At 40.1% G+C, this 27,940-nt stretch overlaps 2 protein-coding genes across 3 annotated transcripts in view; both read left to right on the top strand.

Annotated features, from left to right (window-relative positions):
• The window catches only part of rph3aa (rabphilin 3A homolog (mouse), a), a 33,031-nt gene extending 16,688 nt beyond the window's left edge, over positions 1-16,343 (top strand). The window contains exons 2-16 of one of the 2 annotated variants that reach the window (XM_028026144.1): positions 15-146; positions 296-425; positions 1,949-2,032; positions 3,216-3,366; positions 6,814-6,987; positions 7,109-7,285; positions 7,410-7,489; positions 10,871-10,945; positions 11,125-11,234; positions 11,321-11,447; positions 12,340-12,393; positions 13,066-13,217; positions 13,320-13,401; positions 13,517-13,613; positions 14,376-16,343. In XM_028026144.1, the coding sequence (XP_027881945.1) occupies positions 28-146; positions 296-425; positions 1,949-2,032; positions 3,216-3,366; positions 6,814-6,987; positions 7,109-7,285; positions 7,410-7,489; positions 10,871-10,945; positions 11,125-11,234; positions 11,321-11,447; positions 12,340-12,393; positions 13,066-13,217; positions 13,320-13,401; positions 13,517-13,613; positions 14,376-14,509 (1,746 nt within the window). In that variant the 5' untranslated portion in view covers positions 15-27 and the 3' untranslated portion in view covers positions 14,510-16,343. The remainder of the gene's footprint in view (positions 1-14; positions 147-295; positions 426-1,948; positions 2,033-3,215; positions 3,367-6,813; positions 6,988-7,108; positions 7,286-7,409; positions 7,490-10,870; positions 10,946-11,124; positions 11,235-11,320; positions 11,448-12,339; positions 12,394-13,065; positions 13,218-13,319; positions 13,402-13,516; positions 13,614-14,375) is intronic. The other variant, XM_028026143.1, reaches the window with a different exon arrangement.
• A 1,730-nt stretch (positions 16,344-18,073) lies between these two features.
• Positions 18,074-27,655, top strand: pla2g3 (phospholipase A2 group III). The gene is made up of 7 exons (XM_028026145.1): positions 18,074-19,949; positions 21,784-21,916; positions 22,036-22,170; positions 23,487-23,833; positions 23,922-24,051; positions 24,755-24,865; positions 25,681-27,655. The coding sequence occupies exons 1-7, from the start codon at positions 19,418-19,420 to the stop codon at positions 25,910-25,912; spliced, it is 1,620 nt and encodes a 539-aa protein (XP_027881946.1). The 5' UTR covers positions 18,074-19,417; the 3' UTR covers positions 25,913-27,655.
• Positions 27,656-27,940: the final 285 nt, after the last annotated feature.

Below are 27,940 nucleotides of genomic sequence, written 5' to 3' on the forward strand. Positions count from 1 at the left end.
GTGTTTCATGTCAGCAGGACCGGGTGGATGATGAACGTGTCTGGGGGCGCCCTGGGAGGCGACCTTACAGATGAGGAGAAGGAGATCATCAACGGCGTTCTGGCCCGCGCCGCCATGATGGAGGCCATGGAGCAGCAGCGCATCGAGTGAGACGGAGAAATGCTGCCTCTGTTGTTCTGGATTCTGTCCAGAAAGCCTCGCTGTTGTCCGTTAACGCTTTGGTGTAAAAAAAAAAAAAACAACCCAGAGGCGTGCTTGTGTCACTGTGCTGATACGTTTTCGGATGTTCTCTTAGGCGTCTGTCCAGTCGGCTGGACAGCATCAAGAAGACGGCGTGTGGCGATGGACAGTCTCGCTGCCTGCTGTGTGGGACGTCCTTCGGAGCGCAGGGGGTCACAGCTGTTCTCTGTTCGCAGTGCAAAAAGGTACAGTTGCTATTCTAGCGACAAATACGTCGGAGAGTCTTCTATAGAAAAAGGCAGATTCTCCCAGAGGATGGATTTCTGTTTGAAATGCTGGATTAACAAGAGTTTGTTTTTTTTAAATGCAGTTTGGTAGTTTAAATTTTCCAGTTTTTGACTCATTAAAACCACAAATTTCAACATATTTACACTAAAAGGTTGAAAACGTGTGACATACAGCTTTCTAGTAAGTTGTAGGATCTTGTTTTGTTGTGGTTGTTTTGAAGGATTCTGATTGGCTGACATAGATTTTACTTTTGCGCTACTCTGACCCCTGTGGGTTTGGCCTGCTTAAAACACAACGCTCAGTGGCAGATTTGTGAAAGTTCCTGTAGATGAAAACCTTTCTGAAACCAACCCTGTGTGTACGGTATTATTTTTTTTAAACAATGTGGTGGCGATGTTAGTTTTTTTGAACATGACCGATGTTTCGTGCAAGAAATGCTGTGTTCAGGGTGACGCGGCATGTTAGTTTTCTGCAGCATGTTGCAGGTAGGCCAGAAAGTTCAATTTGATCTTATCTGACCCTGTTCCACATGTTTGCCGTGGAAGCAAACATGTGCAGATCCAAGACTTTTTGGAGCCCCTAAGTGGATTTTCATTTGGGGCCCCCAATACCAACAGGTCAACACCAGATAATTCATCATTCCGAGGTCACTCTAAGTGTCCAACATGCCTAATGTACTGGTGTTACGGCTGTTGATTTTAACCTAAAAGGAGAAGCAAACTAACAGAAATATTTGGATTTTAAAATGTAGAGAGGTATTTAAGCATTTTAAGTATTTGACAGCAACATCAGGAAACAAACACTGAATTTTAAGAAAACAAGTTAACAAGATTAATATCTTACATTTTCCTTACAGTGGCAGCAAACAAATACAGGAAGAGATCACCCTATTATATGTGTACCAGCTATACGAATGATATAGAAATTATTTTTCCATGTGTAATAGCATTTAGTTTGAATTATTCAAAGTTATTAAATAAAAAATTTCTTTTTTTGTCACGCTAGCTCGGTGCTCTTGGGGGCCCCCTGGTGGTGTGAGGGCCCTGAGCAGCAGCTCATCCGCTGGCTCCCAACTTTCCTACTTAAACAAATGTCCAAAGTTTATTTTTCTTAACTCAACAATCATTCCTCCCCTTCTACTTTCTACAACACTTTCTACAGTTCTGTGTGGTTCTGTAAAGGTTCTGAGCAGCCAGCGGTCCGTGTGCTAACTTGTTCTGATGCGCATGGTGTATTCCCGGGCCCTCTGTGTGACACTCTGCCTCATGTTGCTCTCTCTACTCAAGTAGGGGGTTAATGCCATACGAACTGTGAAAATGTATGTGCTTTGTGCACCTGTCATGTTGCGCTAAATCCTCTCTCTCCCTCTCCCTATGTTGGGGGTGTTCTTGTGTGTGTGTGTGTGTGTGTGTGTGTGTGTGTGTGTGTGTGTGTGTGTGTGTGTGTGTGTGTGTGTGTGTGTGCACATGTCTTCCTGCAGCACATGTGCAGCAAATGCGGGATTTGGATTAACAGCAGGACTTGTCCGCTGTGGCTCTGCCGGATCTGCAACGAGCAGCAAGAGGTGAGCTGCAGGGACGGAGGAGAAGCCAGGAGGTTTTGGACCTCAGGCCTGATTCACGGCGTTATGTCACCGCTCTGCCAGCAGAAGCTCAGCTTATCCTGTGAAACGAACCGTTTTCTCGCTTTTACACCCATGCTTTAGCACACAATAGTATTTCACTGCCCACTGGAAAATTGGCTTCCATTAATAGACTGTAGCTATCAAAAATAGGGAGGAAGTAATTATATATTTAGCCCTATTTAATTTAGAAAATGATTGAGGATAATAGCATTCAGATGAGGGGAAAATTAACATGTCCTGCTTTATGCTGTCCTTATAATATTGTTACACAATAACTTCTTGATAATGTGTGTGACTGTGTCTTTAAGAGCCTAAAGCTCTCTCTTATCACTCAGACTAACTATATCAATATAAAACCCTGTGGTGCCATTGGTAACATGTTTTGTTGTGGTTTTTATCACTACATTATGTAATGTACATTTAATTCTTTTTTTATTGTGCATGAGTTATTAACCTATGCTTTTAAAATTACACTACAAAAGAAGATAAATCAAATGTAACATCTGTAGGTTGGTGATAGCAGCTTATAGGGAATACTTAGCTATGGATTCTTGTCAATCATAGCGTACACTGGATCTCAAAAGTCAACACGCCTTTGTTAAAATGTCAAGGCTTTGTGATGTGAAAGTTTTCTTTTGTTTTTTTTTTTCAAAATTTATCCTGTAAAATAAAACTAAAACCCCAAATTTGTTAAAAGAAGAAAAGAAAAAACAATAAAAGAGAATGTAGCAAATGTTTAAGTCTTAAAAACATGTTGCATCTCAAAGCTACTTTACAAATAATTGAGAAATTAAATATTCAGTTAGTATATGTAGTACTTAGATCCTCCATCAGAGGGCAAGAAGTAAAACAGCAAGTTGATGAGGAAAGCACAAACTTGGTAGAGGTTGCAGAACTTTCTATCAAACAGTAAACATCTGGCCTTGCAGGATTCAGTTCATTCTTTTTTTTGTTCTTCTCGTTTATAATCTAGTCCTAATAAACTTTAACATGTCCTGAGGAGTCTTTTGAACGGTGGACTAAAGGAATTTTAACCTCAGCTCTTTGCTGTGTTATTATGTTCAGTGAATTATTTCAGTCTTCGTTGGGCTCATGCTAAACGTTTTATTGTGTAACGTTGCAGGTACAGAAACGTTCAGGGGCCTGGTTTTATAAAGGAAGGGATCAGCAGGGCCTGCCCTCGCCCCTGCCTCTCTCCAGACCTCAGTCCAACTCAGAGGACAACACCGGTCAAGGCCGGTCACAGGGTCACAGACCCAGTCATCAGACTGATGGTAACTATTCCACTTTCTTGTCACCTACAGTTTGATTTAGAAACATGATTCTACCTACAAAGGCTTGTTTACGTCGTGTCCGATATTCATTGGCCAGGTGTTGTAAGGGTTAAGGATACGTATCTCTAGTAGTGAGGTCACAATACACAATGTGCTGGACGATAAATTGCCCCAGGAATTATTGCGATAAACCATAATTTTGTTGTTTTGAGACTATTTTCAAGTAATATATTGACAAAGGGACGATCATGCAATTTTTCCCTCTCAAAAGACAAATAAACTTCAATTTTGTAAAGAACACACAACACTAGAACTCAAAGACATTTTAAATATTCAAAATAAAATGAAATTCTTAATTTTAATTGATTATTGGTTTGGTTGTAGCCTATCTGTGTTTGTGAATGACGTGCTAAGTTTCCTGGGCCCACTTTCACAAAATGATAAACTCTGTTTTAGTATTTCACTGTCAGTTTTTGACGTGGACCATTTAGGCAGTTGCCCAGGGCACCATGACAAAAGGGGAGAGCATGAACACCAGAAAAAAAAAAATCTATAAATTTTGCCCTGAACATGTTTTCTATGGCTTCAGTGCATGTCAGTGGGAAGTTAGCACCATGTGTTAGCGTCCCCTGCTTGCTGCTTAAAACAGCTAACCTAGCGTACATTCTCATTTAATCCTTCACAGTTTCATTTTCTCACTGTAATTAATTGAGAGGCAACAAAAGCAGGGGACTCGTCTGGTGTGGCCATGAAAACTAATTACGGTAAAACAATTATTTAATTGAAATAAAAAAAATGAGATGTAAGCTCTTCATATGTTGGAGGTGGCGCTGCATAAGCTCAGCTGAGATGATTTGCTGCCTGCTGATACTACTAGCTGTATTATATTTCCTTTTGAAGGCATTTGGCCTTTTCGTAAGTGATTCAGAAAAGTTTTAATCTGTCATACTGTAATATCTGAATAAATGCATGAATACATAACCACAGCATCTGCCTCAGCCAATTCATGTCATTCCTTGAATTTGCAAAAACAGAAAATGTGGAACCATGCATGTTTCTATTTCATACATTGTATGAACTTATAAACGACTAAAATCAGTTGCTTGAGAAAAATCCCTTCTCCACATTTTAGTAGCTCAGTTCAACTCCACGTCTTTTGACAATGAACACATTTACAGCAGTTTTAATACAGTTTCATACAGGGCATGAAAATGCAGAGAGAATAATTGAAACACACAAGTTAGTATTTCTACCCATAGTAGGTCTTTGTATTGACTTCCTTTCTGCCTACCCCATAACCCAACAACAGCACTTCGTCTTATGGGGCTTTAAGAAGACGTACACACTCAACAAAACAATAAAATCCAAAATGTTGAAGGTCACAAGGTCAAATGACATTAATTCGACCCGTCCACTCTGATGTGTTGTGGAAAAAACTATTTTACCAAGCACTGTCAGGTGAAATCACTCAATCAGGTTTATTCCTATATTGTGCACAATACAGAGAGCTTGTAGGATAATCAATAATGAAGCAGGTCTGGATGAAAAGCTCTGCCAGGCAGAGACAACACAGGAGTTTTATACCAAGGATAAGGAAATAAAAACAAGAGGCGAGACAGTCTGGTTCTGATGCAGCTGTAGAAAACAACTCCCAACCTTGTACATGTAACCCAAATAGTTCTTTTGGTGAGAGTTCACAATCATTCATATAACATGATCAGCAGATGTTAACTTGTAGTAATTTTCCACCACAGATGCCAGATGCATAATAAAGCCAATCAGGCAGATAGGATACCATCTCTAGATATTATTTTTGTTCCATATAGGCAGCCGGTTATATTACATGCTATGCCTGTAATGCCAATACAGGGTCAGGGAAGAAAATGTTCTACATATGAGGGTATGAATACTTTTACATGGCTTTGTACTGCTGGCTGCATTTGTACTGCTGGCTGCATTTCCAATAACTTTTACAGGGCGATGATCGAGAGCATCCTCTGCCTCAACATGACTGTGTGGTATGGTAGCTGCACAGCACTGGAGAGGAAACAACTGACACGGGTGGTGAGAACAGCACAAGGCATTGTGGGATGCCCCCTCCCAGACCTGGACTCCATTTACACAGACCGGGTCAAGAAGAGAGCTGGATCCATAGCCATGGATTCCAGCCACCCGGGCCACAGACTGTTTGTGCCGCTGCCATCAGGCAAGCGGTACAGGAATATACGGACTACAACAAACAGACTGAGAAACAATTTCTTCCCCACAGCCGTCAGAGCCATTACTCCCTGCCGCCCCCCCCTCCCACACATATCATAACCTCGCAGTCACACATACATATCCCCCACCCCCACACAGCCATATTGTTCTGCACTTTGCACTGTCACATTATCTGCACTTTGCCATAATTGGACCTGCTGCTACTTCTTTGGTGTGGTTGAGTTCCTTTAGTTAATTTAGTTGTATATATTGTTATTATTATTATTATTGTGTGTTTGCTTATTTATACTGTATATATTTGACCTTTTGCACGGGAGCTGCAATGGAAATTTTGTTGAATTCTGTTCAATGACAATAAATGCTATCTATCTATCTAATACAAATGCACGCAAATATTTGTTGATATTCCACTGATGTTGAAAAAACACGATTTCATAATTGAGGTGTTTCCATTAAATAAGGGATTAAATTAAAATCACATGTGAATAAGCTTATCCACATGATAAGTCATTCAAAATCTTGTCAGCTGCGGATGAGAACATGAGATATGTTCATAATTCAGCTGTGGCGCTCATCCTCTATCAGCCCTCAGAGGAGACCTTGGTGTCTTATTCAGGTGTTGGAGCAACAAGCCCCGCCTACATGAGAGTGGCTATACATATGCAGCGTTTTGGGGAAATTGTAGTCGACGATTTTACATAAGAGCTACAGATTCAACATGTTCAAATGACACAACTTTTGGAGCCAGAAATCAATCCATCATCCTCCTGCCACTTCCTGTCGTCTTCTTTGTCGTTTTTACCAGTAGTAACATCTGGCTGTTGATCACGTGACTAGTATGATGCAAAGAAAAAGTTGCAGTTTTGCAAAATATGTCTTTGTTGATATGGCCAAGTAACTACCTCGTCCTAGTGGAGGAGCTTTTTAGCGCAGCTAAAAAACCATTTTTTTCCAAATTGCCGCGTTTCCATGAAGCAAATTTATTTTTATATTTTCAATTTGTGCAACTCTGTTGTTAATTGGAACATACTGTAGCTACTGGTACTAATGAGCGTGTTTATCTGAACAGGTATGTGCACGATACTGGACCCAGAATGCACTGGTGATTGTTACCGTTCCCACTCCCAGCAGCCATTACCGATCCATCCATCGACGCAGCAGCTTTGATGTAGCTGCCGTGGTGCCGACGATTGTGGCAGCTCTGATCATCTTCCTTTGTCTCCTCAGAGCCTCGGCAGAAGCAGTCCAGTGCGTCAGAACAATGGGAGCAGACAGCAAGAACAACAACTGACAGCTGTGATGAGACTCATTCTACTCAGGCAGCTGGAACCAAGATGGAGAGACATGTGTTGGCGTCCAAAGCACCTCAGGCAAACACGCAGCAGACGGCACCCACCCCGGGTAAAATCACACTCCTCCCTCTAAGAATAAGTCCAACGCTGCAGGGGGACGAAAAGGGGGGTCCAAACATTTAAGCTAGCACGTTCTAAGAAAAGACGGCCCAGACTTACCGTGTCTGTAGTTCCAGCAGCGGATCTGGAGAGCAAGCGGCAACCGGTCGTCTCCTCAGGTCCCACTTACATACCTGCAACCAGGATCACTCCACCTACAAATCCACCTTCCAACAACCTGACGACCCAGAAACCCACTCCAGATCACGCAGAGAACGACGACAATGACTATGACTCGGACGATGCCAGTAAGATGGTTGAAACTCGTCCATGTAGATCATTTGTTCAAAATTTAAAAAATTTTTTTTGCTTTCAAAATCTACTTTCAATTGCAAATGTATAAATTGCACATCTGTGTCGTTATTCTTACAGCCACACTGGGATCTTTAGAGTTCAGCCTCCTTTATGAACAGGAGAATCATGCTCTACACTGCTGCATCATTAAAGCTAAGGTGAACACAAAGCCACGTGTACAGGAAAAACAAAATGGTGACACAACAAGACAAAGTAAATATACCTGAACAGGACGATGTCACTCAAACGTTTTGTGATGTAAAAAGTACAAAATGAGTCATTTCAGTACTTTTTCCATTTTTAATAGGACATCCTCCACAGTTTATCAGGGGTCTCAAACTCCAGGCCTCCAGGGCCGCAGTCCTGCAGTCTTTAGATGTGCCACAGGTACAAAACACTGGAATGAAATGGCTTAATGACCTCCTCCTTGTGTAGACCAGTTCTCCAGAGCCTTAATGACCTAATTATTCTGTTGAGGTGGTGCAGCAGAGGTGCATCTAAAAGTTGCAGGACTGCGGCCCTCGAGGACTGGAGTTTGAGACCCCTGGCTGAAAATCAAACAAATCTGTTTCACTGTAGTGAATTGTAAGTCCTTTAACTTAGAAACAAAAGTTGAAAAGGTGCCTTAAAGTAAGTCAACTTTTAGATTTGAGTTAAATCTTTGCTGAACAGCTTACAAACTCTCAAGATAAGTTACAACTGTGAGTTAAACTTATGCCTATAACAAGTAGAGTTCAGGCGAAGCGCCTTTAACTAAAGGGGGCTGTCTACAGAGCCCCCTAGTGGTTATGGGGAGTTTTGTTTTTTTTGCGTTACCTCGCAATACATTTGCGAATGCACACTGGTCTGCATTTAGTCACATTGATAACAAATGATCATTTTAAATTGTACATATGTACCCCCAAAAAGATACACATTGAAAACCTGCTTAAACAATCTTAACCCTTTGGTGCAGAAAACAGGTTCAAAATCCATCTTTTAAAGTTCACGTTTGCGTAATATCTTTCAGCGAAGACGGGACTGCGCGTGAAAACGACCCTTTAGTAACCATTCAGACTAACAGGCACAACCAAAACTATCAGATAGCAATAATACCCCGTGAAGACACATCAAAAAATTTGGATGTTTTTGTTCTTTCTTCTGTTCCTTCTTGTTTGTGTTTTAGAGTAGGGATGGACAACCCATGTTTGACCTGTTTTTCTTTGGTATTTTGCACACGTTTGTGGTGCCCTTATCCAAATAGATACACAAGGGTAAAAAACCACAAGGGTTTTATTTTTTTTAATCCAAAAATAAAACTTTGTAGATAACTCACAAACAATATTTTAACATAGAATTCCTTACAAAAAGCTTAAATTGTAAGAGAAAATCTTTCAGTACTCAATATACTGAGTACTGAACTGACTATTAAAATCATCATTGTGTTGTGAGGGAATGCAAAACTTATTATGTGAGAATGGGAATGAGGTAACACAAAAGAAATAAAATCCCCCATGACCCTTACAGGACTCCATAGCTGTCAGTTTCAGTGTACAGGGGGGGGGGGAAATTAAAAAACCCTGCAAAAAAGACGCTGTGCATGACTTTACACAAAGTCTAGTTTTATACATCTTTTGGTCAAATTTGAACTATTAGTCTTTTTGGACACACAACTAACCAGATTTTGTATCTACTGAACTGCAAATAAAGGTCAACTTTACTGATTTCTCTGACATTTTCTGATTGGCAGCATTAAAACCATAGTTTACAGAGAGATTTAAAAGGATCAAGATGATCTCAGGTTAGTACTGATTGTGGTTGTTGCACGTGTGGACTGTGAAAACATAAATCCTGAAGCTAAATCCAACCAAATGTTAGAGTATGCAAACCAATGCTATTAGAATATCGCAATTTTTTTAACTTGCTGTGTTTTCCCACTGATATTTTATTAGTTTTTCTTTTGGATTGTGCAGGACATACATCACATTAAAGTTATAAAAAGGTTTTATCATGACCTAGGTTTCCACATTAGCAGTAACTTGCATTTTAACAGTGGTTTGTTGAGTTTTTTTTTTTTTTATATACACATTGACAGAACTGTAAAATTGACAGTGAAAAACTGTAAAAGAAAAAAAAAAGAAAGACCAACATTTGGTTAAGCTGAGAAAACAAAAGGGAAAAAGTAGAGCAAGACAAGTCAGGAGAGGACAGCAATACAATACGGAGCGTGGCTAAATCAATAAACATGTTAAAATGGGACGAGATCAAACAGGATGGGACAAGACGGGACAAACAAAACAAGATTCAATAAGACACAACAAGGCCAGATGGTTCAACATGAGCAGATAAAAGAGGAAGGGAAGAGACGTAACGAGACAGGGCAACAAGAGACAAAACAAGCAGATGTAAGAGACGCAATACAGCAGAAGATGGGGAGGATGTAACAAGACTGAAGCAATATAAGATGAGACAGGAGGCGATTAACAAAAGAAAACAGAGCCAAAGGACGGCATGTACAGTAGGAAAAGAAGAGAAAACCTCACATGAGAGAGCACAGAAAGAGACGAGGCAAAAAGAGGAAAGACAGAACAACACCAAACTAACCAAAGACCTGGCAATTCAAGGTCTTGAATTGTCTGGCAATCCAATCTTGGATGAAAATTCTTGAAGGAAATATTAAGCAGAAATCAGCAAAACGAGTAGAGTTACTAGAAATGTGGACGATAAGACAGAAGAAATGACAAGACAGTTGAAAAAGATAAAATACCAACAACAAATAAAGAACAATGAATAAAAGCTCAAGTTCAAACAGAAAAACATTAAATCCGACAAGTTAATAAAAGGTTTTAACACAAAACAGAACGGATGGAGCACAAACGTTACAAATGGACGTTAACATCTCCTCACCAGATATAGCACTGCAGCCCTTCTCTCTGTGTTACTCCAAGAAAGTGAATTTACTTCAAAGTTTAATAGAGTCAAAAAATAGAGACACAAAAGAAGTTTAAAAAAAAAGACAATTGATTGTAGCAAATTGAACCCAGGTGTTCCTCAAGGCTGTTCTGCCTGTGACCATTCATCACAAGAATGAAATATATTACAATGCTTTGATGGAACAGTTATGAAGACGTTGTCACGACAACATGCTTTAAAGAAAATTCTCGAAAAATGATCTCGTTCTTCTTAGCCAATATAAACCATTTTGATAATCCTGACCAAAAAAGAAAAGGGAGTATGTAAATATCTGGTTTCATCTGTTCACGGAGCAACAATGAGAAATGAGGTTTAAAAAATAAGTTGGATTTGGATAAAAATAAAAGGATTGTATCTGGAAGAGAAATTGCAAAGCTAACTGAAAAAGCAAGGCAAGAAAGGCCGAAAATTTGTAACTAGAAAAGGGTAAGATAGAAAAACAACATACTGGAAAGATAAAAGAAGTTAAAATAATACCTTGTAATCCAGAATGACTGGATTACAAGGTGAAGATAGAGAAGAAAACTGGGACAAACTAGACAAGGCAAAGCTATAAAGTCATCTAAACTCTAATTTTTTACATTTAGGGTTTGAAACCAATGGATTCTAATGGACTGGCAGATCCGTATGTAAAGCTACATCTGCTCCCCGGAGCCAGTAAGGTATTTATCAACAAGTTGACCAGTTAAAAGTTCAAGGATGCAATAAATGTGATTGAACTCTTTTACAAGCTAAAACATGAGATTTGTATTTTATTCTAATATATTAGCCTTGTATTTTCTCAGTCAATCTTTAGCATTTGCTCCTTTCTTAGAAAGACTCTGTTCTATTCTATTCTAAGTCCAACAAGCTTCGCACCAAGACACTTAAAAACACCCTGAACCCCGTGTGGAACGAGACGCTGATCTACCACGGCATCACCGACGCCGAGATGCAACGCAAAACACTCAGGTACCGTGGATCACCTTTACCTGCGTTACGGTGAAGCCAGTTTTGAATTGGAAGGATTTGTAGAACTCGTGGTCGTCTTCCCGCAGGCTGTCGGTGAGCGACGAGGACAAGTTTGGACATAATGAATTCATTGGAGAGACACGGGTGGCACTGAAGAAACTGAAGTTTGACCAGAAGAAGAATTTCAATGTTTGCTTGGAGAGAGTGATCCCGGTAAGCAAGAACATTCACTACTCGCGTAGTACGATCCGATATGGATGGCCATTTGACCCAATTCACTGTTAAACAGAACCAGTGACCATTCTAAACATCTATATCCATTCATCTAGTTAAGCTCAAACATAACCCCAAATAATATTTTATATTTTGAATGTGCTCTGACTGATTCACCTTTTAGTCTGACAGGGAACTACCACCATTTGGCCTCATCTACCAATATTTATATCTTTAAAGGGGCAGTATCACGTATTTTCTAGCCATATAGTGCCATTTTATAGCACAATCAAGTGACTACCGTCAGTTGTTGTAAAAATGCTATATGTCAAATATGACTTAAAAGAAATGTGACTTTATAATTCAACACCTTAAAATTGGGCCTCTGTCTTTCTGAAACCCTGCCTTCAGGAAGTCCATGGCTCCTCTACTAACCACTTTAACAACATTTTTACCAGCATTTCACTTAGAAGTAGCTAGTATGATGAGCTCAACAGATGCACAGTTCCACCAGGTGTTTGCTAATTGCTGCTGGCTAGTCTGAAGGAGCTGAGTGGGGGATTGGGGAAGGCTGCTCTTGGAGGCAGAAGCTCAGAAATGTGGAAACTGCAGCTAAGAGGAGGAGTCTTCCTAAGTCCACCCAGGTGTTTTGCACGGCTGAATGGTTGCCATGGAGATTCAAGGTATTCTCAAACCTGCATGAAAGAATCAAGGCAACACCCCAGGTATGTTTTTGGTGAGGGAATAAAATTATAACATGATGTGAAACTCAAAAAAGGGTTGGACTTTACATAATACTGCCCTTTTAAATATTCATATGGGTAGATAAGCAGGTAAAAGATGCAGGATTTTTTCTGCTATGATGATGACAGATGTTTTGGTTTACTTGCAGGTGAAGAAGGCTGTAGGAGGGTCAATTCGTGGCATGGCACTTTATGAGGACGATGTAAGTTTCATTATTATTGCCATGATTACTCCACAAAGTTAGCATAATACTTCTGAACTAATGTGAGATCAAATTTCTTATTTTTGTTTTTGCAAAGCTACTTTAAGACACCGTGACAGACATTGTGTGTGTTTTCAGCTTCAGACATCAGTTCCAGTTGTGATCCCGTGCAGAGCTGGAGTCTCTCTGACCTTTGGAAATAGATTCACTAAATCCAAACTGATCCACAACCTGCTTTCCCTATCTCTTTGCTTCCAGGACTTGTTTTGTTGCGTTGCTATGGCTATGTCAAATCTAGGAGCCATGACACAAAGATGAAGAAGTTTAAACTTACTTTTTAGGAAAAGCTGATTTTAGCAGCGCTGCCCTACAGCCCCGAGTCACACTTTACACGACTGATGTCCAACATCTGACAGTCGCTGTAAAAATTAAGTTAGGGCATCATATTTAATTTTTATATTGCATCAGTCTTAGAGAAAAATATAAAGACAACCTATTATTATCACTTTGAGACTAGACATGTATGCTTTGCTCCAATTAGAGGATAATCTGTCCAGATACGAGATCAGCACAAAGGGATATTAAGATCAGAGAAAATGTGTTTCTTTGAAAAGCTCCTGCATTCATTAGCCGTGTGTGTGTGTATGTATGTGTGTGTGTGTGTGTGGGCAGCTGAAGGAAGGCGAGGACTCGGAGGAGAGGGGCCGCATCCTGATATCGCTGACGTACAACAGTCAGCAGAGCCGTCTTGTAGTGGGCGTGGTCCGCTGTGCTCACCTGGCCGCCATGGACTCCAACGGCTACTCAGACCCTTTCGTCAAAATGTGCGTCCTCCTTTCATCTGCCTTTATTTCATTTTCTTTTCTTTTCTTTTTTTGACGATGAATGAATCATGTCCAGAACTTTCTGCTTCTTTGTTGCCGTAGATGTCTGAAGCCAGACATGGGAAAGAAAGCCAAGAACAAGACGCAGATCAAAAAGAAGACCCTCAACCCGGAGTTCAACGAGGTTAGTTGCTGCTTCCGAACCGCAGGTTATGTCACAGACATAACCTGAGGGTGGAGTCGAAGAACTCCACCCTCAGGTTATGTAACAGACCCTGCGTTTCTTCACTGGGTTTCAGGAGTTCAGTTACGAAATTAAACACGCCGAGCTCGCCAAGAAAACTCTGGACGTATCGGTCTGGGACTACGACATGGGGAAATCCAACGATTTCATCGGTAAGTCCATGGACAGATTTCTTCATAACTTCAGCCGTTGGTGGGTTGTTTATATGTGATGGCATCAGAAATTTCAAAAGATGTGACAATGAGTCAGACTTACCTTAGTTTTATAAGCAACAAATCAAGTGCTGGTATGATGAATTAAAACAAACTGAAAAATTTTCATTTGCATCATTTACTGTTTTTCTCTTTTCTCTCTTTCTACCAAAGACTGGATAACAAAAGTCTTCAGTCTGGCGCCTTGGTCAATTTGCTTACAGAGATGTCATAATTAATTTTATTTGTTGTTTTATTTATTTCTTTTGGATATTTAATATGTCTTCCAGCTCCAGAATGAACTGTTCATTAGAATGTGAACTTTACTGATCTTTCAGAACGCGTTCTTTCATTTTTAGGTCATTACTGTTATTTGAAAATGGCCTCAAATCAACAATATTATCACATATTGTGATAACTTCTGGCACAGTTTATCATCCAGTAACAATCGTTACAATGACCATAAAGTGCATCACTGTCCTTTGACACAAATTGGTGCATGAAATTGCAATTACACTTCTGATACCAATACAGATATTTGAGGTTTAGTATCGGCCGATATGGAAAAACAGCGCTGAATTGACTTAAAACGTTTCTTTCTTTTTAAAAACAGACACGAATGAACTGAAATACAGATTTATTTAATAACTCTGCACCAGTACAGCACTTTATGAGGAAAAGGATCTAAACTAGTCAAACCCCACCTTCATTCCTTGTTTTCAGGGGGATGTCAGCTAGGCATCCAGGCTAAAGGAGAGAGTTTGAAACACTGGTACGAATGCCTCAAGAACAAAGACAAGAAGATCGAGCGCTGGCATGTCCTGCTTAATGACAACACCGTCCAGTTTGAGGATTAATTCACGCTGTAATAATTCGGTTGTCTGCTTCTTTATTTGATCACCTCTCTGCTAAATGTTGTTTTGCAGTTTCAAAAGTTGGACCGATCCCTCCGTGTGTTCGTATGGAGTCTTCCCCAGACGTCCAATGTGAATTTTAAATTTCTTGTGACAAACATGGATGTCGAGCTAAAGTAACCCCCGCCCTCTCCCTCTCCCGACCCCGTCACCTAAACTAATCCAGGAAGCTTATCGTATCACACCTTGTAAAACTTGATAAAGGAGCCTCTAAACTGAGCCTTTATCATAATTCCCGGGGAAGATAAAGTCTTTGTTATCGCTGCTATCAGGTGAGAATGTTGTATTGAAGTGTGCACAGATGCTCAGACTCAACAGAGGGAATTCCCGGTCGTCTGTCTGACCTTGTCCCACCCCATCATGTCATTCCGGCGACCACGTCATTGCTGGGTGAAGAGGTCGGCTTTCCTGATGTGTCTAATCACATTTTATTAGTTGATGTATAATGTTATTCTGGTGTGTGCGTCGTTCAAAACAAAGCAAGCAAAATATATATGTCTCTCTATATATTTTGCTTGTGTTATTGTGCCAACCGACCATGCGTTTTTCATATGTTAAATTATGAATTTGAGGCCGAACCAACAAAGTTGTGGACAAGAGCCCAGTTATAAACTTTCTGAGGTGTATGCAGACACTTTGTAGCACCTGTAACTGCAGCACACAGTGGCAAGCTAACAGTGACCTGTCATTTTGCTAGTAATGTAAGCTAACCTGAATATTTACAAGCCTTTTCCTGATAGACTGAAATAACTTACCTACTGTCTGTCAACCACTTTGAAAAGCTTTTTTCATCCCTACGACATCTTTGTTCTTGTCCCGCTTCCGTTTTTCTTTCTTTTTTTTTGGTTTCCTGCCCTGGAGAGATTTCCTCTATGCCTCTTCATCTTTAGCTAGCTGCCTTCTTCTTGATTTTTATTGGCGGTCACACAACGTAGCTAGCTGTCACCAGGCGATAACACAATTCAAATGAAAAAATAAAAAACAAATTTCGTGGCCCAGAACGTTCTCGACGTGGAATAATGTTCCGCCATCGTTTTGGCGCCCTCTGTAGGGTAGCGCCACTGTGCGTCTCATATAGTGCATAATCAATTTTTGGTTGTGGATGTGAAATGTATGACGGCGTATTAGGGCCATTGTAGACAGAGAAAAAGGGAAGAATACAATCCCGTCCAAAAAAAGAGAGAAATTATCGAATTAATCTCAGAAATTTGATATGAAATTCAGAGTTGAAAATTGAACTGAATTTTTTTTTTAGCTTAATCGCAGAAATTTGCTTGAATAAAACAAGATAATTTCTGATTTTGACAAGTCAAAAGGTTGCCAGAAATTTTGAAATTAATCTCAGAAACGTCCTAGAAAAAACGCGCACATTTCTGAGTTGCAATTGCAAACATGAATTTTTTTGAGTTCTTTGGTGAAAATTGACTTTTTTTTTCTATCTACAACGGCTTTAATATACCGTTGTAGAAATGCTTTCGGCTCCATGCAGCTAAGACCTGTACTGGTGCGCATGTGCTAGCAGTCTACCTTGCTGGAGAAATTCAAAGGGCAAAATTAACGCTTCTGCATTCTCTATGAAATGATCATAAAACTAAATTAGACCAAGCAGTGGTTCAATAAAACACAATGAAAGATTCCTGTTCTGATCTAACTCTGTATTTTAGAGTCAGGTGAAATGTTTCCAGCTGCTTATTCTCCCTGTATTGCTGCAGATGCATGTATGAACCCATGTTGTTGAATACATGTAGCTAATTAATAAAGACATGATGGCACTTGATTTGGAGCAGTGTGGGTTTTTTTTGGTTTTTTTTCTGTGACATGGCATAAACTTTGTCTGAATCAGGCGAGGTCTAATCCAATCAGCTGATGCAGACACGCAGCTGAGAATCAAGTGGATTTTGACCTTTCTTGATAATGCACTTTCCCTCCAAGTGGGTGAAAGGTCACATGCCTGATTGACTCCGTCTGACCTTGAATCCGCAGTCGAATAAATTCAGGTATTGATCCTGCAGAAATGCCGGGTAATACCAGGCTAATTTGTTCATGTTTTTTATTAAACAAAACTAACGTTCAGCACGTCAGAACAAAAGTATGTGCAAAATCAAAAGTGAACGAGACACGAAGAATAAATGATTAGATGTAGCCCATGTGAAAAGCTGATATGGAGAACCAAGATGGTCTATAAAGCGAGATATAAATGCGAACTGAAAAAAAGTGTCTGTAGACAACAAGTTCTGCAAAATGATCCCAAAAAGGAGGTTGTACGTGAATTAAACACATTGGTATCGTAAAGGTGCGAACGGATTAAAAGATGTGAAATAACATTTAGACACAAAAAGTACATTTTAATTTCAACAAAGTAGAAAACCTTTTTTAAAAAAATTGCAAATTGAACTAAAACTACAAACATGTCAGCCAAAGGAACCCTGACACAACTACGCAATGATTGGCCGATGTCTACCCTAGGGCTGCTTTCTTATTGGACGATATTGTACTTGTCTTCCACACACCTGAACCAAATGAATGGTTGTTACCAGACAATGGCTGCTGATGAGGGAATCCACACTCCATACCAGTTAGTGGCCGAAATGCATCATTTTTGTTGTTTGCCAACTGCCAATAAACATCAAAAAAGAAGAAGAAGAAGATGATGAGGGAATCTGATTAAGGTGTGAGGGGAAGAGAAGGACCATAAAGCTGCAGGGTGAAATCTATCAGGGTCTGGACTTAGTCACCTCAGTTTTAGAAACTGCTTAGAAGAGAAGCATCTCAGATTAGATCCGTATCGGTCCAATATTGAACTCTGACATTCAGCAGCTGAATACTGAAACCTGGCCGGCATCACCCATCCTGTGTCCAAATTTAAATGGGACGTTATGTACTCCTCCGCTCTCAGATACTTGAATTTTATTTCAGTTTAAAAAATTCAATTCTAATTTAAAACTAAATAAATAAATAAAAATGGCGAGAACATGATAGTCATGAACGTATGACAGAAATAAATCAAAACAGGTCTAAATATGACACTGGTTGATAGAGAAGTAATGAAGACATTTTCAAAATGAATAAAAATAAATCAGAATCCACATTGTCACAAAACAAAAAAGGGAAAACATCTTTTCATTCCTCCTTCTAGGAACTATTGTCAATGTCTCTTTACACCCAATAAATTGATACTATTATGAGATGACACGAACAGCACACCAGTTTCATAGGCCAAATATAATCATGTATCAACACACACATAGAAAAATGGTCGTTTCCATTGTTTTTCTAAGAGGTTAAGTCATTTAAAAACCCTTTTCTGGCACAAAAATGCAAAAGAGTTGAGCTGCAATCCAAGCAAAAGTAAAATTGAGCTACCACCTGTTGTCACCTTCCTAAAATAATGGCCTAAGTCATTTTTTACCAAAAGATTTTTTTTGTTTGTTTGTTTCAAAAATCACCACCTTTTGTGTGACAAAAGATGATGTAGGCAAAAAAAAAACACATTTCCAAAAATGACTTAGGTCATTATTTTAGGAAGGTGAAAATATGAAAACTCAAAAAATGCATTTTTCCCTCCCTGTTCTTTTTACAGTATGCTACAATGTTACGACTAAACACGTTTCACATTTAAGCAATCTAAATGTGAAAACAATCTAATATAAAGTGTCCTGGTGTTAGAGTAATGGTAATGCAGGTGAGAAGCTTCTCTTAAGTACAAGTTTGAGGTTTTCTACCCACCTCTGTTCACTACATATAGGTTCTGCCAAATTAGCTTTCCTTGAGGTCTATTTCCATAATTTATTATTTTGTGTCCGGAATATTTTTTCTTGTCTCTATTTTGATTTTACTTTTGTTCACTGCTTATGCTGTTCATTGATAGTTGCTCAAAAGGTCTTGCCCATACTGGTTTATTCTTGCATTTCTATTTAGTTGACTTATATTAGTAGTATCCTCTCATGTTATTATTTGACTTGCTGTTTTTATTGTATCCATGCTCTTCAGTAATGCCGTTCACTTGCATGACCTCATCATCCTCACGTGTTTCAGTTGATCTTCCACTCAAACTCTTGATTTTTCCACAGTTAAGCCCCAGATTCTCTGTTTTCATGCCCTGATTCACATCTTCTTTGTTTCCTTCTGAGTCTAGTCTTTGTGTCCTGAGTTTAGTCCATTTTGTTTTTTTGCAGCCTGTCTGTACGGAGAGCATATAAATGGGGTAATGCAAATTGGCCTAACATCTGTTTCAACACCGGAGACGTCCTGGTACACACCATGTAGGCGTGTGGGCGCGCGCGCGCGCGCGTGTGTGTGTTTGGTTCAGCCAAACACACACACACAGCCCTCATTGACTTCCTAACAATAGAGTTGCGACTGTTCTGGACTTTCACAATACATCTGACATGTTCAGGTTCATTCAACACAGCAGAGAAGACAAGTCCAGAAATGTCTATGTGTAAATCAATAGTTTACTTTATCACATCTCCATTCAGCATGTTAGGGGTGTGTGAGCGGCACTGATGCATTAGTCAGATTTACAGTTAAAAACATGTGTGTGTGTGTGTGTGTGTGTGTGTATCTCACTAATGATATTGTGGCTGTAAATGTGGGGCAGAGAGATAGGGAGTTGTTTGGCTACACTGCCTGGTCACGTGTCTGATCTGGATGTACTGTTAATCCACCGGAAAACATTCCTCTCCTCCTTCTTCTCCTCCTCCTCCTGTTCTTCTTCGCCTTCATATTTAAAACCGCCAATGAATGAAAACCCTCCCAGAGGCAGAAGTTAGCACTTTGCTGCAGAGGTAAAGTCGAACAGCCTCTCTCTCTCTCTCCCTCGTCCGGCCGCAGCTCCATCGATGCGCCAAGATGACGCACATCTTCGCTCTCTTGGCTCTCACTGTAACGTCAACACTCCTGGGCTGCACGGCCGCGCGAGCCTCCATCCACTGCAGCTGGACCAAAGTTTCGTCCAACGGCCAACTGCACGTCAGCTTCCTCCGGGGGGATCCGCACGGCAGCGCCGCGGCACCGCGCCTGTACCACGGCGTCTGGTCCGGGGAGCGCGCCCTGCTCGGCTGCACCTGGAGTGATGACGCAGCGCTGATCCAGAGCTACCTGTCTGCGTGCCGGGGGCGCACGCGGGAATTTAAGGACCGCGCGGGGAGAACGTTGGATCTGGAGTCTTTGTTTGACGCGGATCGCTGCGTCTCTCTGGCCTCTCCGAGCTTTGCTAATCTCCCGGAGCGCACAGCGGGGAGACACGTGAGGAGCCTCGGAGATCAAGGTGAAGGTGAAAGGTCAGAGGTTAGGACACACGCGCGTGTAAAGCGCGGCTTTATAGTCCCCGGGACTCTGTGGTGCGGCTCTGGCAACAAAGCGCCATCATACGCAGATTTGGGTAAGTGGCGTTGTGTTTGAACTAACCCTCATCCAACATACAGGAGGAAATAAGATTGTACTGTTTACCTAATCACATTATTCACATTATTCACATTTTACCCCATGGTGTCAACAAAAAGTCTGTAATGTTTTGAGATCGGCTACATGTGGGCATTTATCTTATCGTTTATCAATTATCGTGATAAATTTCTTAAAAGTTTTGATTTACCTTTGTCATGATGAAAAACCATCCATATAGTCTGGATTGTTAGTTTTAGTATTTTCTCCACTGTTTGTTTAATGAGTATATCATAACAATATATATGCCATGTATTGTTATCATAGCATATCAATACATTTGGAAATATTTCTAAATGCAGTCACTGTGTGCAGTTTAGTGATACAAATCATACTTTTTATGTGACTGGTGTTTTCAGCGTATTACAAATTGCTATGATTGCTGCGCCATAGTCACTTAAAAGAAAAAAAAGTAGCAACAAACTGTTTCTATGGTCACTTTTATCGCTCTCACAATACTACCGCAAAATATCGTGATAAAACTCGAAGTTATATCACAAAGTTTTTTCAGTTGTGGGCCTTTTATGGTGTGCCTTTTGAGAAATGCTTTGTGATTTGTTATACTCTCACTGGCCACTTTATCAGGTATAACCGTTTTATCAAAAATAGCTAATCAGCCCGTAAAATGATAGCAATTCTGTGTATATTTATGAAGGCAACTATATCTGGGCCTCTAGATAAAAACGACCTGCTGAAGTTCAATGGCACATCAGAGGAAGGAAGAATGGGGATTTAAGTGCCTTTAAATGTGCCATAGTTATTGGTACCAGACCTGCTGGTCTCTATTGGGGTATTTGAGAGACTTTCTGTAAGGTTTGAGGGCAAAGTCAAAACACTTTCGGGTTTAAAAATGGCCAGGGAAGCAACAACAATAACAACAAAAGAGAAAAATTGGACAGAATCCAAAGTTGCAGGGCTCTAATTTACATATATCATGGGCATTAATGTAATCTTAATTTTGGGGTTTTCATGATTTTCTTTTTGTTTCTTAGCCTTCTAATCCAAGTTTAAATGGTAGTACAACACCGCTTTGATGATTTTCAAAAGCAGAATTCTGCCGCACAAGTTTTAATGTTATTAAGAATTTTCTCTAATCCACACAGGATCAAAATTATAAGTCAAGTTTATAGCACATTTCAGCGACATGGTAGTTCAAAGTTTTTACGTGATAAAAACATCACGCAGTAACAAGAAATTATGAAACAACCAATAAACATTACATTTTGTTTAATGTTTATTCTTTTATGGCTTCTTCTAAAGACATAAAACAATCTTTTATTAATTAAGATAAATATCTTAATGACGCCACATAGTTTCAATAGAGAAAATCCCGAGTCTATTTTGTCTATGACAAAAAAAGACCCACTTCTGAAAAAGTTTTTATGCACCTACTGTCCTGTTGAATAATATTAATAACCATTTAGCTGCTGATTTGTGTTGAAAAGTGTAAAATTTGATAATTTTTTCAAAATGTTTGCAATACATGATGCCTCCACCACCATGCTTAACAGCCAGTAAAGTCTTGTTAGGTTTTGAAAGCTTTAACTCGACTCATCCTACCAACGTCTGCTGTCTCGCCTGCCCATAACATTCTTATATTCATATTTGTTTTTCTCCATGCGGGTTTCCGAAGCAAAGTGTGCAAAAAATAATCCAGTAAAAAGAAAAAAAAAAGGATTACTATGTTAATTGCGCATCAATAAAAGGTGCTTTATGAAAACTCATAACCACTTCTTCTGAGCAAAACTCCTTTCCCACTCTCTCCCCTCTTGCAGGTGTCTTTTCAGACACAGACAGCTGCTGCAGGGAGCACGACCAGTGCAAACACACCATCCTGTCCTTCCAGTCCGACTTCGGCGTCTTCAACAGCAACATCTTTACCATGTCCCACTGCGACTGCGACAACAAGTAACTCGCCGCCTCCCAAACAAAGCCTGCTCCGTCCCCAGCAGACAAAATCGCCGCTATCTGTGGTTTTGCTCACGGTCTCCCCACCCCCCAACCTCCTCTCGCTCTCTGCGCTCCAGGTTTCGCAGCTGCCTGATGGAGGCGAACGACAGCATAGCTGACGTGGTGGGCTACACCTTCTTCAACCTGCTCAAGATGCACTGCTTCACCTTTTCTCACCGAGTCCAGTGCGCCGAGAGGAACTGGTTCGGAATGTGAGTCTCGTCTTGATTCCAAACGTCAGGCAACATGTAGCAATACTCTGAGAGCATCGATCTCAGTTTCTAGACAGAAACGTTTGAAAAGCAGTTCAAGGAACTGGCCGGAACTTTTGGACAGACAAACAAAGTTATCCAATGAGCAAATAATAACTTAGTTTTGTGTGTGTGTGTGTAAGGAATCAATTTTGTATGTACTTTGACAATGACAGTACTTTGAAAGAAAACATAAGGAAGTTAATGCCATTACTAAAAGCTAAATCTGCAACTAATTGATCTTATATTGGTGTCTCACTTCATTCATGTCTCTGGGATTATGTTGGCTATACAGTAAATGAACCGCTGATATAGCGACTACAGCCACCCAAAAATTTGAGAGTACTTAGGACTCCTTCTAAAAAGTCTTGTATGTTCATATTTTAATAGTTCTAGCAGCAAAATGTACCTTAATATGCAATATGCATAGAGTGGAAACCATTTCAGCACTTAGTGCCAATTAGCATCAAGAAAAATGAATGACGCTCCTGAATTAGCAGCTTTGCAAACACCAGCCAATAGTGTGTCAAGTAGCGTTGCGCCTACGTATCCCAGCTTCCCGAGCTGCATTTTCTCTCGACTGTTTCAGGCATGCTCTACGAGAAAAAAAAAAGAATGCAAGTCGGGGAATTTTCTGCAAATCTTCCCTAAAATTTCTGCACATTTTTATCATTTCTGCAAACAATGGACCACGAATAGGCGGGTTTCCACCGTATCCCCCCGCAGCAGGATGCTACCACCTCCGTGCTTGACAGTTGATGCACATTGTCTCATTGTTGTCAACTGGCAAGTTTTTTTGTCTCAGTTGATAAAGAGCCTGTCAAAGTGGCCACCTTAAGCTTGAATTTTAAGTTAAGCTTGAAGTGGTACGTTAATGTGGGTTTGGCACCCATCAGTCAACGGTGTTGTTGCTTGTCTGTGGAAAATGACCCAGACAGTAGAGTCCTGTTCCTTTCACCTGATGGTGCAGGTCTTCTTTGAGATCTTGGCATAGATACATCCAGAAGACTTTCCCAACTTCCTTCTGGCAGCTCCTGTGTGATATTTTCATTTCAGACGTTTGTGAAGACAGTCTCTCAGAGCAGTTATTTAGTCTTGGAGGGCGACTCAACGTGTTCTTCGTTGATAGTAAACAATATAAATGGGAACTTGAAGAACCAGGTAACAGTGTAGGTATTGGTTACCTTAAATGTTCCCATGTAGAATAATTTTGCTACGTGTCTGTCAACATTTTTCTCTCCCCTCTCGTCATTTCTCCCTCTGCTCTGACCTCACAGGTGTAAAATGACTCAGATGGCGCTGTACGCTGACGTCCACTCGCCCACGCTTTACGAGTCCAGCGAGTCCATAGAGGGCTGCGTCAACAGCTCCTGCTCCGACGTCAACTCCACCGCACCTGCACGACTCCACGAAACAAACACGCCACGTCTGCACCTGCCGTCCTCCACCGCTGCCACGGACACGGTGCCCGCAGCCTGGGCCACTCCCTCCGTCACCGCAGCGACCGACTCTACGAACTCCACAGACGCCAAGGCGTCAGCATCGACTGTGAGGAGCGATGACCTGGGGAACGTTTTACCCTCCACGCCGCTCGCTGTGGTTCGGCAGCACAACGCCGTTACAGGTACTTCAACCTGAAGGCGCAATCGGTTTAGTTTTACACTCTGTTACCGAAACTGAAATCCCCCCTGATGTTTGTATTCCCTCCACAGCGGAGGACAAGTCTTGCGTTCCGTACAAAGAACTTGATGAGTGTAAGAACAAGATCCTACCGCAGCAGAGGAAATATGGCCTCCACAACACAGAGACAGGAACACTTTTTCACTGCAACTGTACCGCCAAGTAAGTCCAGCCATGTTTTCACATTAACGTCTGTGTGTCCAGGGCCGGTCCAATCCTTTGAGGGGCCCTATGCAGATTTTCATTTAGGTCCCGTAAGCTACATTTCAGTTCCACCTTCTATCACATATTTAGTCTGCTCTTAAATGGCATAAACGGTTTTTATGGCTTATTTTCATTTTATGTTCGATGATGTCTTCGTCGGTTTGCAGTTGTCACACAGAATCCCCATTAAAATATAATATAGTTTGTAGTGTTAATGTGACAAAAACTGAAAAAGTTCAAGGGGTAAAAATACTTCAGCAAAGCAGTGTAGTCTCAGTATGTATTAATGATAAAGTCGCGACTCATACATCATCTCTAAAATATTGAACCTTAATTTTTGCAAAGCAGTCTCAGACCCAGCGATTACAGAACACTCCCTTTTCTGTGTGTGTGCGTATGAGGGCGTGTGTGTGTGTGTGTGTGGCTGCTTAAACAAATCAGACGTGGGGAGACATTTCATAACACAAAACTAGACCAGGGCCAGTGTAAACATTCACCAGCTTATGTAACACAGCGGCTCTCTGACAGGCCTTTACGTCTCTGGACGTTACTGAAGAGCCACAGTAATACTTTTTATCAGTTTGTCAGCTTGATTTAACAGACTGTTTAATTTTTTTTTTTTTATGAAACCTATCTGACGTTTCTCTGCACGTCCTTCCAGACTGTTCCACACTCTGACTCAACAGAGACAACTCAGCAAAGTGGAGACTCTTCTGATTGGACATGTGTCTCAGTCCTGCTTCCTGCCCCAGGACTGCACATCAAGCAGCAAGTCAGTATTTACACAGATACATACTGCTTTGTTATGTGTGTAATATCGCATAATAACTCTGTGGGACAAACTCTTTAATTAACACACCATAAAAGTTTGTCTAAGTACTTTTAAGAAACCATCACCACAGTACAAAGATGTACAAAAAGAGAAAACATTTGGATAAAAATGCTAGTCTTTGATTGGCTGAAGAGTCTGTAACAGATTTTCAGCTTTTTCCAAAAAGCTGAAAATTTATAGAATAAATAATGGTGATCTGTTAAGTATCTCTGAATTCACAAAAATGAATCCAGATGCGCTGAATTATTAACATTAACGTAGCATAACACACAAATGGAATTCAGAGCTAAATATTTGCGATCGATGTGACCCCACTGGGTCTGCTGTGCTAAATAAAAGCGACCAGATCAAATGAGCACTTTTCACATCCTAACAATAAAGTATTGTTAATCGACAAATGTTATGTTAGGACAAAATCTTGAGAAACAGCCAGCAGAGACTGACAGATGTAATTGACGTCGCCACATTTACAAAGATTCGTTGCTACATAAGTTGACTGTTCAGAGTGCTTCATCTGAATCCATTCATTTTATTTTAGTTTTATTTATTTCATTCGTTCAGTTTAAAATGGCCATGCGGCATGTTGACATGAACAAAAGTCCTGAACGAAAAGCAGTAATTTGAAGGAAAAAAAACCCTCATATAATTTATACCTTACCTCTTATATATGCTACATTAATATAATCTAAGTTAATATAAGTAAAATTACAGAGATAGAGATAAAAATGTTTTCATTTCCTGCTTTGATTCATCAGCTGCACTGCGACGGTGGTGAAAGCAGAACTTCCTCGGCTGGACCCAACGAGTGTTGAAGTGGCGGAGCGGCGCCATCTACAGGCAGAGAGACGGAAGCGCAGGAGGCCGGGCGAGACGAAAGCGAAGAGGAAAGACAGAGCCGCGAGACTTTACAAGCTGTGTGTGAGAATGACTCGACCCAAACAAACCGGGAAGAACAAAAAACAAGTCACAGGAACACAGGTCAACTGAACGGCCGGTAGCAGGGAGGAAAAAAGACATTGTGACATAAATAATTAAAAATGGTTTTATAGGACTTTATTCAAAGGAACAAATTTCAGCTATTTTAAGTTTCTTTTTTTCCCTCTATGAAAGATTATTTATGTCATTTTAATTTGACTGGATTGTGAGGTAATTGTTTTAATCATTTTTTGATTTAACAGTAAAGTTCCATATTAAAAGCCAGACAGATCAGTAACTACCTCAAGTAAAGACTAAGCTTTACATTTCTTCCATAGATGTAGAAGCTCAATGTTTATAGAGCTGAGGGAAGAAAAAAAAAAAAACAATGTTCAGAATTCAGCAAAATTAAGTCTTAGTTGCTTATACTGGAATTATTATTCTTATTTCAGCTCTCTTCAATGAAATGACTATATATTAAGCTTTTAGGTTGAAACATTAAACAGTTGAACACGGAAAACGTACAGTCATTATTTCCAAGGCAACGCTGTTAAATAATAATCAGCATAAAAGAGTTTGTCCTTCTGGAAATGAGCGTAGTGTTGCCTCGTGGCCACGAGGGGGCGGTGGTTTCCAAACTTTGAAACTACAATCTTTAATCGCCTCTTAGGCTGACAACAAAACAAGTAAATTTTTAAAATCCTCTTCATATAGCAGATATTTTCCCCAGCATATGTAAGAAAAAGTGAATAAAGAAATAAAATAAGAACTCGGGATACAAAGATTTTTACAATAAAGATTGAATTGAAATTTTTTTTCTCAACATTTCTGAGACGATAACTGACAGATATTTATTTCACAATGTCTTATGTTTTATTAAGAACTGAAAACCCTTTGGGACCCTATTAAATATTGCACTATTATATATTTATTTGATCAACCTCTGAGTCACTGTGGAGCTTAAGCCAAGCTCCTTCTGGAATCTGGGAAATGTATTTCTTCTTTAGTGAAATGTGGCAGAATTTATTTCCGAGACAAAAATTGAGCCTGAGGATGGTTCACGTTTCTACTACTGTACTTCATGTAATGTGTTCATCTGCTCCAGATCTGGTGTCTGCTTCTCTCCCTGGTTGGTTCGAAAATGTGAAAAACGACGGCGGCTTCAAAAAGGTTCACACTCCTGTTACAACGCCACCTGTTGGTGATGCGAGAAAACAAAACCAAACGTGACCGTCATAAATCCTTTGAAATGTTTTTCAGATAATGTGACATTTATTAAGTGGAGTTCAACTGAAAAACAAACAAATATGTCAGAAAGAAGGAAACAAAACGAGACCTATCCGATTATGAGGGCAATTTTAGCTCCGGACTTTGACTAGGCCGGAACTTTAAAATTCCCCTAATAAAGTCTTTATTTTTCTTGAGCTTCATCCATCTTGATTGTACTTAAAGTAAAGTAACCTCAGAGCATTATCCTGCCACCACCATCCTTTGCTGTTGGAATAAAAATTACGAATTAATAACTTTTCTCCAAAACGTTGCACAAGATAAATGTCACTTGATATGTGGGGGGAAAAAAGTTGTCATGTTCTCATTTTTATATGTAAAAAAATAAAAAATCTGGTGTGAACACGTTTGATAGCCGCTGTCTGTCCGTAGCCCAGCTCCTATAAGGGCACGTTGAAGATGTATTTGTACAGAATTCTTGTGATGACCTTTGTAAAGTTTGGTTGGCGTTGCAATGAACTGGAAATCGTTTGTAAATACTTGTACATAAGAAGCACTCATAAAAGTTGAGATTTATGAACATCAAAATGTTCCCATTGTGTTTCTTTCAGTTTGTCAGAGAAGGAAATTTGCAGCCGACGGTGAAAGAAGGAAGGACACGTTTTCTCTGCTGGAAAGTTTGAACGTGTCAAAGCACACAAAATATGATCCGGTCCTCACAGATTGTAACATTATTTAGGTGTGACCTGAAATGTAGAAAATACACAACATGTTCATTAATTATTAAATAAAGATTAAGCCAAAAAAAAAAGAAAAAAATGCTTGGAAAAAAGGTAGAACATTTTTACTTCCATAGAAATTAAGAGCAGAAAT

This window comes from Xiphophorus couchianus, chromosome 8 (assembly GCF_001444195.1).
Source record: "Xiphophorus couchianus chromosome 8, X_couchianus-1.0, whole genome shotgun sequence".
In the NCBI taxonomy this organism is placed as follows: domain Eukaryota; kingdom Metazoa; phylum Chordata; class Actinopteri; order Cyprinodontiformes; family Poeciliidae; genus Xiphophorus; species Xiphophorus couchianus.

Bases quoted from the DNA above. Each gene is read 5' to 3' on its own strand.
- pla2g3 (XM_028026145.1), top strand. From the start codon at position 19,418: ATGACGCACATCTTCGCTCTCTTGGCTCTCACTGTAACGTCAACACTC. The intron at 19,950-21,783 runs GTAAGTGGCGTT...CCCCTCTTGCAG, and splicing joins GCCATCATACGCAGATTTGG to GTGTCTTTTCAGACACAGAC. The intron at 21,917-22,035 runs GTAACTCGCCGC...TCTGCGCTCCAG, and splicing joins CACTGCGACTGCGACAACAA to GTTTCGCAGCTGCCTGATGG.